Genomic DNA, 11,039 nt, shown 5'->3' on the forward strand with positions numbered 1-11,039 from the left:
TAGGCCTCCTGCCCAATGGGCCCTCCTATCTTAGACTGTCCACATGAGGACATCTCCCTGCTGGCACTGCTGTTCTTGAACTGTCCTCTCAGTGAAGGCAGTTGTGGGGATGCTTCTCATCTGGGGAGCTGCTAATTGCTCATGACACCAATAATCTTTTCATCAATCAAGAACGCAAGTCAGGGGTTCAGAGACAATCAGATACCATCATAATTCTGACCGCAGTAACCTCGAGTCCATAGGTTGTAAGGTCAGGAGCACAGAAAATCAGTTGGGCCATCCTTGTAGATATACCTCCATCAGGTTCCATCTCACCTCTTAACAGGAGAAAAATTATGGCTATTTCATATGACCATAAGGCTTTCTCACCTGGGAAGAGATCAATAACTCTAGCTTTGGAAAGCAAAGTTTTTGTCATCGTAAACATTATCAGAGCGATGTACAAGGTTGTGAAGGTTATAACTTGTTGTAGATGAGGGACGACCAACTGCAAGGATCACTCTGTCCTACAGAGAGCGGCCTGGAAGCTAGGGACAAAATTGGCTGCACAAGACACACTCTTTAAGTAAATCTGGCGCTATGTAGCAGCCAGGGTTTCATAGTGTGGAAGTGCATGCTCTTGGCATGCTTGGCGGCTTCATAGATAAAACCCAGGTAAGAAGCGAAACATTGAATTCTTGGATATATATTCTCTCATGCGGCTTCAGGAGACACTTTCTTTCATGACCAGAAAGTCTGCCTGTGCTTTTACTGAACCAAAAATGGGCAGGATTGCCAGGAACCACTTAAAATTCCTTTGAGAGCCAAATCTGGCCTGTGAGTTATGAGCTGGCTATCCTTGATCTAGGCGATGGGGAGGTTAGAGGAGCAGGGCTGAAGACCCGGGCCAAAAAGCCCCTTTCCTTTTCTGTGAGTGACCCTCCTTTTCTCCCCCCCGCAGGCAGCCCTCTTTGCATGCCTTGGCGTGCTCTTCATGATCATGAGCCTCAGCTTCATCATCATCGACTGGGCATCGGGTGGCGGGAAGAGCGGAGGCAGTCACTAGACAAGGCCCGGACCCTCACAACTGTGGATCAACGCCTTGGGAAACTCGGCCAGCTTTGATACATTTCCTGCTCCCCTACCTCTGCTAGTACTGTGCCGTAATTTAGTCCACAGCTCCGCTCTGAGCCAAGGGGGCGCTGTTCCGTTACTCAGTTCCTACACGCGACCCCATTGAGCCAGGGGGGCTGCTGCTGGCTAGACCAAGCCGGAAACCAGTTCCTAAACTTTTTGAGCATTTGTTTTAATCTCACTGTCTGGGATGGGCCAGACCAACGGCGCCTGAGGAACAGGCAAATGAGGGAAATAGGCCAATCCAGAGGGGTGGGAGGGTTGCTGTGGGATGTCTGTCCTTATATGTCCAGTATGTCTAGCCCAGCCTGAGGCAACTGGAGAGTCAAGGGCAGGAACAGGAGGAAATTGGGGGAGGGGACTGTGGCTAAAGAGCCTGAGAGTAGAGCTTTGGCCTGAGGTTCACCACTGACAAGGGAACTGGAGCCAGGCCTTCCTACAGAATTACGGTACTGGGGCCACAAGTTGGAAGTAAATGCTTTCAGACAGGGAGAGAGGGGCAGAATGTTCCTGTTTGGTTTTTAAAGTCTTAATAGCCTCAGCCCCCACCAGCCACAGGGCTTTTGTCCCTCTCAGAAGTTGCTTCCTGAGCCCTTGTTGTTTCTTGGTGGGGGAAGTGGGAGTTCTTCCCTCAGACTTGGTCCTGTTCCCTCTGCTAGGGTGTGAGCCTTACGATGAGCCTCATGATCAACGCTCCTCTCTCAGGGCAAGGGGATGCTCAGGGCAGAGGTCACGGGGGCCTTGCTCTCTCCCATCTTTGCGCAGCTACCTGTACCACACAAAACACATGCAAACAAGTATGACCTCATTGCCATCGCTAAGGTGGCCACAGGTCTTGGAACTGACTGGCTGGCGGATGGGAAGCGATTTGGAGATGTCGGCCTTTCTGAACTGTCGGTTGGGGTGCAGGTTTACGCTGGCTTTCCTTAGCGCATGCCTGAGCTTCGCTTAGGGAGGTGAAGCAGAGATGGCTGGCATTTTGGGCAAACGGTTAGCTGTGAGCAACAGAGCTCTTCCTCCTTCATACAAGGTGGGATGGGAAGCAAGCCTGTGTCAGCGATATCAAACCCCTGTTTCTGTCTCCTCATTCCATTAGGTAATGGCAAGAAGTCATCAGATTGGGTGGAATTCAGTGTTGTGCGATGATGAACGTTCTGCCTGCTCAAATACTTTTGGCTTGCGGGGTGAAATGATCCCCTCTCTCCTCCCCACACGTGCCGTTTCGGGGTTTCTCCCGAACCTCCCCTCCAGTCAGTTTCGGGGAGGGGCAAATCCCAGTTGTGCAAGTAGAAGTCCTTGCACAGGACTTCTGCACATGGGGCTCCCTAAGTGAATCCCACCCAATGTCTTTTAAGACAGTATGGCATTGAGGCCTCTCTGAGGCTCCTGTGTCCTGAAAGGGTCCACCGCCTGAGGCAATGGAAATGGATCTGTCCATCCTAGAGACTGGTCCCTCCCCACTAACACATCACAGTGGCCTCTCTTCCTATCTGCCAGCAGTTGCTTGAACATGTTGGGAAGTGTAGCCCTGCCACCAAGCTGGTCCGCCAGCCTAACTGGTCACTAGGACTTGATTGCTGCTAATTTCGGTAGGCTAGGAGAATTTGCATTCATTTTGTTTTGTACATACTGATGTTGCTTTTCCTCCAATTTGTAGCAGGCATGAGATTCCAATGGAATTGTATTTATATAGCTGCTTTCCCGAATTGGCAAGGATTTGCCCTCCATTGAGTCCCTGCTTTTCCTTCAGTGTAATTTATGTATGATCAGATAGGCATTCAGTGTTCCCCCTGAACTAGGATATGAGGCCTTGTGTAATAGCAGATCAGGAGGAACAAATGGATCTTCCTCATCTTTACTCTCTGATCTTGTCGTTGTCATATTTTATATATATCTAGGAGAAAATATTCATCATGGCTTCTTCCTAAATCAGAGGTGGCCTCCCAAATATGCACTTGTTTGAAATGCTCTGAAATCTTTCATACCTCATCTTACTGTAGTCAGCCTGGGCCTCGCAAGCTCAGAAGAAAAAGGAGGAAAAAAGCCGCTGAGAACATATCAAAAGCCGCAGAAGGCCACCTGAGAAGGCCACTTGAGAAGGGAAACTCAAAAGAGTCCAGTAGTTGCCAACGGGGTAGTCATTTGTCCCATAGGGAGCTGCCTTACACCAGGTCCTTCTAGCCTAGCGAAGCCTACTCCCCAGATGCGAGCCAGTGGCTCTCCTGGGGTTGTTGGACTCCATCAGCCCCAGCCAGCATGGCCAATGGTCAAGTTTGGTGGGAGCTGTAGCCCAACATCATCAGGAAAGTCACATGTTCCCTGTCCCTCTTTTACTCTTGACTGCCCTCCAGGGTCTTCAGCAGAAATCTTTCCTGTCACCTGGTCCTTTTAACTATAGATGTGAAGGGTTGCACTTAGCCAGGGGGGTTGCACTTGGTTCTTTCTGTATGCCAAGCACAGGCTCAGTCATTCAGCCACAGACAGGGGCCTTCAGCTGCCACCCATGTGTAAGAGGAAATGTAGGGTTGATGGAGTCAAAGCAGTGATCTTCAAGCTGCACCAGCTGCAGAGCTCTTTACCACCAATGGGTGTCCTATTGACTTTGCTGATGGTCACGTGTGAGAAATGACCAGGTTGGAAATAACAACTCCAGGTCTAAGTTGGAAAGTGAACCTCCGGAACTGGGAGTATTGCATCTAAGGAAAAGCATATCCCTGTATCTGACCCCCTGGTCCAGTCTTCTAGTGAGTAACACTTGTAGGTCTGCATTTCATGTAGGGTGGGAGACTTTTCAACCCACCTCTGCATTTATATGGCTTTGGCAGCAGCTCAGAGTGTGAAAATTAGCAGAAAGCTTTTCAAAGCCTGGAGGTATGAGTAGGTCATTGTTTAATATCAAGCCCCTGTTGAAGGCTTGGGCTGTAATCTTAACCCTCACTTACCTGGGAGTAAGCCCCATTGAATTCAATAGGACATGGTTAGAAATGTGCTGTAAACTACGGTGGCAGGTTGCAAAATTGAAAACCACGTCTCCCCCCTGGAACACAGGGAACAGTGGACTTCTTTGCTGTGAAGGATTGACTGCTGTCAATAGCTTAGGAAATAAAGGAGTACTTGGACCGGGGTGATGAATACTGGGCCCTTCAGAAGTGGCTGAAGTACAACTCCCATAATCCCTGACTGCCAGGGCTGATGGGAGCTGGAGTCCAACAAGGAACATTGGTTCCCCACCCCTGAAATATAAGATTCATGTGTAATTTGGGGCAAGGAGTTAATGGAGACCTGAAGAGGAGGTTGTGTGTAGAATGAGTGACACAAGTCAAAGGGTAGCATGTCGGACTTCATGGAGCTGAGCTCATTCCAGAATGAGAAAACCATGGGAGACTGTATGGTAAAATTCAGCATCTCTGAACTGCTGCCATGCTCCTATAGCTTGAAGTCTTCCAAGGGTAGGAGAATTCAATGGAGCATTTCTTCCCATTTAATTAATATCTGGTGTGCAGCCCTCCCACAAGGGAATGAAATCTGAAATATGTAATTGGTTCTTTCTTGAGAAGCACAGGATTATGGGGCTAGTTGTTTAATAGCAGGAACCTTTGGTTGTACTAGGGCAGTAGTTTTGACACAGGAAGCCCAAGAAGCTTCTGAGGAACTTTGGTGTCCCCACCAGCACTGAATAATATATTTTCTTTCCATTTATATCATAATTTATTTCCGATTGACCTTTTCCAATTGTTATTATGCAGTGGGAAGCTGATGACACTTGTAAAAAAATTTCCCGCTTTTCTCCCATAATATTGAGGACCCTTTCCCAGACCTTTCAGCATTCATCTGACGAAAGTAGATCCACTGAGTTGTGCAGGAAAGCGAAACAGCTTTTTCTTCGTAAAAGGGGGCAGGTGCTGAGTAAGTGAAATGAACAAGCATCTTCCATAGGACCCTGTGACTGGCACACCAAAACAAAAACATTTGGATACTTCAAAGTGCACTTTCCCTTATGAATAACAAAAGCGTATTTCTGGACTTGGTAACAGCCCTGTAAACTTTTCATTACGTTACGCGGCCAGCACCAAATGCTGGTACCTTCAGTATTTCAGAAGCTATTGTGTACCAACAAAACGGCTCGCATTTGATCCATATTGGAGCAAGAAAAGGCATTCTAGGAGCCATCATGAGTACATTTTCAGAATGCATGTGCTCTCTTAATAGGTATGAATTCAATACTCACTAACAACTTTGATTACACAAGTGCTATAACTATTAAATAGGTACAGGTGGAGCCTGGCCTTCCAGCTATTCAGCATCCTGGCCAGGTGACTCTCCCTCCTATGCATCGTACGTCTGATAAGAAGCAGAGTCATCAGGTGAGCTGATATGATGAACCAGCATATATTCCTGGAAATAAAATCTCAGGCAGGAAAGGAGATGCCTACAATCCTGGAGTTCCTGAGATGAAAAACACTGGATCCCTGCTCTTACCATCCCTATGGTACTCACTTCTGCATTCACAGATGGGCGGCTTTGCTCTGCCCATTCACATGGCACTCTTGCCCATGCACGGCAGCATCCCGTGTAGGTTCTGTGCAGGAAAGGGGAAGCATCAGGGCCTCTCATTTTCCACGCGCAGTGAAATTTGGTGTGCAAAACAGCCATTTTGTGAATGCAGCATACCTGCTGTTTGTACAACTGGATTGCAGGGTGGTACAGCTGTTTATAACAATATTTTTTAAATGTAGCGTTTGGCCAGTTTATGAGATACATGTTGAAGCAGTCTGTAAGCTACTGCCACCATCTGACTTTCCGTTCAGGGTGCTGGGCAGTAGCAGGCACAACACCATGAAGCTACTCTGCCCCCTGCCGTTGTTTGCAATTGTTGCTGCTTCCAGTAATTTGCACCTTAAAAGGCTGCTGTAGTTTTACTCTTGATTCCCCCCCCCCCAATAGTACCTAGTACACATTCTTTTACATGAATTGTGCAGGAGGGAACACATTTAAATAGTCTGAGGAATGTAGCTAAGGAAGTCACACCTCTGCCAATGAGTGACTGCTGGTACTAGTGGTAGAAATGAACTGCTTTTGCACAACCCTGATACCCATTGGATGCTGTCCAATCTCCATTGAACCCATCCCTAGGCAAGTTCCATTGAACTTAATGGCAGTTGCCTAGAACCACTTCCCCATTTAGAAAATAGCAGACACAACATAACATTCTGCATTGGTGCAGTGTTATTTGGGGGGGGGGAGTGGGGGAGCCAATTGATGTAATCTGCCATCCTAAACCATTGTTATTGAAGTAAATTTCCTTTAAATGAATGAGTCTTACTTTCAAGTAAATGGTTTTGGGAATCTGGGCTGAGAAAGGGTGTGAAAATAATCATTCCCTCTATTCATTTGCACAAGATGAGCTAGCCTCCAATAATCTTTTTGCAATCCTTCCCCATTGTTATATCTGCTGTCTTCTCTGCTCGACATCCCCTCTTGCCAAAAGCCATAAGGAAATATTCTTCTTTTCCTTCACTAATAAAATGCACCTTATGAAGTTCAGCACTCAGATGGGGTGGGGAGTGGGGAGTACAGGGCTAGGAAGCAAAACCAAGATGAATATTTTTGCAGCACTGGTGTTACAAAAATAATTTTAAAGTCCACAAGTAATTATTTCTAGGGTTTAATAAATATAATGGACATAAATAAGAGACACGTATTTTTGTACTGGGATGGTGGCTGGTCAATTTGCTTTTTATAAATACTGTATATAAGAGTAGATCTTTTTTAATGTATTTGTTGTTGCGCTCAGTAACTCTGTATAGTGTATATATTTTATGTCCTCAGCAATGAGGGACTGGATACAAGAAGACCTGCCTGAGCTATGGGGAAAACTTACTGCCATCTGTGAAATTCAGGGTAATTGGGCTATTTCTGCAGCCTGGTGTTCAGCTGGAAGAGAAATGGAGAGAGGAGAACACATTTGCCGATAAAAGTTTGGCTTGGGTTATTAAAAATGATCTCACTGGCCCTAGCACGTGGGAGGTCATTTGAGACCTTTCGGCTTATTTCAGGAAGTTAATATCAACCAAGGACTTGATCCAAAACTCAGCTGCATTGCACTGGTGCTTATTGAACCGCTACCATGGGCGACCGAACCCAACCAAACCCAAAACACACATTCGCTGCAGAAACCGCATGGCTCACAGACCACAACATACAACCACCGGAGGTGCTTGCAGTGAGTGAGAGTGATCACAAGAGATCTCACGGGCTTGTGCAGGCTGTGAACTCTTTGTGCCGGCAGTCACCACAAAGTTGTACTGCCTTTGGGTCACAGCCTCTGGCCTCTTAAGGCTAAACTGCTACATGGCCATGCCTTTCAATGCAAGGGTGTTGGTTTGTTTTTTAACAAATACCCAGCATGGAGGGAGGGGAGGAGGCTTTAACCATCTCCCCCCCCCCCCCCCCGTGAGTCTAATCTGGGTTGCCCGTGTAATTTGCAGATTTTAAAAGCTGCTGAAGCCAATGGGAGCTTTCCCCACCCCTCAATGCGAATTGAAACACAGGAAGTTTGGCATGGATCAGGACCACAAGGAGAGGGGGTAAGTGGGTGAGAAGGCTTCCTTACCCACATTACTAGGATCCTGACCAGGAACCTGTCCCCAAAGCTGGCAATTTGCATTAAGAAACACACAGATACATCTGCATTTAAACACAGCTGTGTAGCTAAAGTAATGTGTAGTTGGGCCCCAAGAAGCAGGGATATGTGAGAGAAAGGTCCCTGTGGCTCACAACCTAGGCTCCAAGGCAGGAGAGAAGGTAAAATCAGCACAGCGAACATGTGGCTTGTCAGGTGCAACCTAAAATATTACCTTCCTGGTCCTCTTTTACCCCTTTTAATATTTATTTATTTTCTGTAACGTAGGCTGCAGGCTAGATAGCTGTATCATCCACTTGCTGCACCCAGATGCTGTCTTGGTTGTTTGGGGTGCCTGGCCTGATAGATGATAATTGGGTCTGAGTGGGGTGGTGGGGACATAGAAGTTGAACAAATAAATGCCCAAGGGGCCATGGTGTTGATGGAAAGCAATTGTGCATCATTTCAGGACCAGCTTTGAGCAAGCTTCTCCTCTTTCCTGTTCTTTTCCATGAGGGCACCCTAGTGGGTGACAACTGTCTACCCTTCCTGTTTCCAAACTACAGGTAGGCTGTGCTGCCTAGCTCAAGGCAGGTCAGGTGTCCGTGTCTCCAAACTTTTGTAAGGGAACTCAGCTGGATGTATCATAGGAAGGAATTCTGGAGAAGGAAGTTTTATTACTTTGGGTTTTTCCCACCCCTTCGTGTAGGACCCTTCCACTTTCCCCAAGGGATTCGGGGTGGGGGTGGGGAGGGGTATATGTGCGTGAATCCTTCTCTGTCCGAAATTCTGTCCAGTTTGTTGTCGTGTCCCAAGTCAATCTCTGGAAAGAAGGGAGGAGTCTTGTCTGGAGGAGTTCCTATTTCTGTAACATGTACTAGGGGTCAGTTTTAAATTATATGCTGAAATTAGATCTATATTTGGAAAAGAAAGAAATCTTTTTAAAATAACAATAAAGAAAATGTGAAACTTCACCCAGCACTATGCCTATGTCTCTCTCTCTCTCTCTCTCTCTCTCTCTCTCTGTGTGTGTATGTGTGTGTGTGTGTTTAAGACTGAAAATCCAAGATTTGCAAGCCAGACTGAAATTGGCCAAATGTCGAACAAGGCTTGCTTCTTGGTAACTCTAATTAAGATTGCTGCCAAAACTTCATTGCTGGATCCCTGTAATAAAATTTATAGCAAGCTTTTCTCTCTCTGCCATAGAGCGTGCACTTCAGTTAATTTATATTCAAACAAAGTTGCATTGCACCTCAATAAAAAAATCAGAAAGTTAGGTTGATTCGAGGAACTAAACAAAAATATCAAAAAGTACTTAACATCACACGTGTCTAAACAACTGGTATCACTGTTACTGTGAACTATGTTTAGCTAGGAGAAGTGTCTGTGCCCAGGCATTGTTATCTTAGGGTTGTGTCCAAAGTAGAGCAAAGTAAATCCACGCATGAGCAGAACAACTGGACTTCCACCGTGTGCCTCCCCTGCTAAATCTGTGCTGTGGGTTCTCCCAACCCTTCAGAGCCGTTTTAGGGACAGGCTATGGGGAAAGTCCCACTGCACAAGCCGAAGTCATTCTGGTCACACTATTATTTAGTTTGATACTGCCCTAAATCAGCATGCTGAGAACTGCAGTCTTCACACATTTTGGCCAGAGATATAGAAACAAACAATCTTTGGCTCACTACATGTAAAGGATCAAGAATGAGTGACAGTCTTTAATAGGTGGGGTGGGACCTGTGGCCTCCAGAGGATGTGGGGCTGATGGAAGTTGGAGTCTAAGAACATCTGGAGGGCCAGAGGTTGTTGTCAGATTTCCCCTCCAGAGTAGATGTGCAGACAAGCCAGCAAGCTCAGAAAACAAGACCCTGGCTTATTTTTGAAAACCTGGCATCTCTTTGGAAATCTCTCTCTAAAAGCAGGCTTATAATAATGTGTTTGAAACTGGCCTGTAGGTGGCACCAGTGCCCTTTTCATATTAAGCGCTTGGCTTTGGCCAAAAGGAAATCTGCCATCTGCTGCCGAGGAAACAGAAAGCAACTCCCAAAAGTTGGGTGAATGGATTGGGAAAGCCACAGCAGTTACGGACATCCAGAGGCCCACTTTGGGGGTGGGGCAGCAGCAAGGGGGGAAACTCTTACTTCAGATTCCATTATCAGCCAAAAATGGAAAGTCAAGCAAGCAAGCAAGCTTACCCTGGGGGGGATTCCCAGTTTTTCCCCTTCAAAATATTTCAGATTTTCCTTTTAAACATCTATGTTCCCACGCAGTGGCTGGACTGCTGCTGGGGGCAGATGGTCGACATCATGTGACACCTCTGCTAAGACGTCTGCACTGGCTGCTCACATGCTGCTGGTCCATGTTCAAGGAACTTGTGTTGGCATACATATCCCTGAACAACTTGGGTCCAAGATGTCTTGGGAGCTACCTGGGCCCTTATGTCCCAGCTCAGTCTCAGGTGTATGTACAGATGCTGTAAGGTGTCTCCTGTGTTTCAGAAGTCTGGCCTCAGCCAGAAGCCAGACATTTAATGCCACCATTTCCACACTCTTCCAGCAGAGATTTGGCAGGCATCCTTACTGCTTAGTTTCAGACATCTCCTAAGGACCTATTTATAGCAACAGGCCTATGTAGCTGTTTAAACTTTCGTGGCTAGTCACTGCCAGTCATTTTCATGATTATTTTGTACTGTTTGTAAGCTGTATTGTGCTGTACTTATACACTGCTATATACCACCTTAGTATTTTATTTGAGCTGGTGGTATATAAATATTATTTAAAATAAGACATATTTCATTGATACCTAGTTTTAAAACATTTTATAAGAAAAGCTGTTCCGTTGTTGTTTTTTAAGTTAAATTTATTGGGCAGACAAGTCATTGCAACCAAATTTTTAGGGGCTGCAAATATTGCCTGGGTGAGCTCTTCTCTGTCACTGCTTGGAGATCCTAGTTGTCCATATTTGTTCCACTGACTGGCTTGCTGTGTCCTAGGAAGTGTTTGTGCTTGTGTACATCTAGGAAGGCCTTCTGAGTCGAAGAAGGTTCTGCTCATGCAGAAAGCAGAATGTGAGGCCTAGAACTGACCATACCTTTGCAGATGGGGAATTACATTTCTGAATGAAGAAGAAGAGGAGCTTGGATTTGATATCCCGCTTTATCGCTACCCGAAGGAGTCTCAAAGCGGCTAACATTCTCCTTTCCCTTCCTCCTCCACAACAAACACTCTGTGAGGTAAGTGGGGCTGAGAGACTTCAGAGAAGTGTGACTGGCCCAAGGTCACCCAGCAGCTGCATGTGGAGGAGCGGA

At 46.4% G+C, this 11,039-nt stretch overlaps 1 protein-coding gene across 3 annotated transcripts in view; it reads left to right on the plus strand.

Moving 5' to 3' along the window:
- The window catches only part of SLC38A3 (solute carrier family 38 member 3), a 159,001-nt gene extending 150,292 nt beyond the window's left edge, over positions 1-8,709 (plus strand). For all 3 annotated transcript variants that reach the window (XM_083429451.1, XM_083429452.1, XM_083429450.1), the window contains one exon: positions 941-8,709. In XM_083429451.1, the coding sequence (XP_083285577.1) occupies positions 941-1,045 (105 nt within the window). In that variant the 3' untranslated portion in view covers positions 1,046-8,709. The remainder of the gene's footprint in view (positions 1-940) is intronic.
- Positions 8,710-11,039: the final 2,330 nt, after the last annotated feature.

This window comes from Podarcis tiliguerta (assembly GCF_965153285.1).
Source record: "Podarcis tiliguerta genome assembly, chromosome: 2".
In the NCBI taxonomy this organism is placed as follows: Eukaryota; Metazoa; Chordata; class Lepidosauria; order Squamata; family Lacertidae; genus Podarcis; species Podarcis tiliguerta.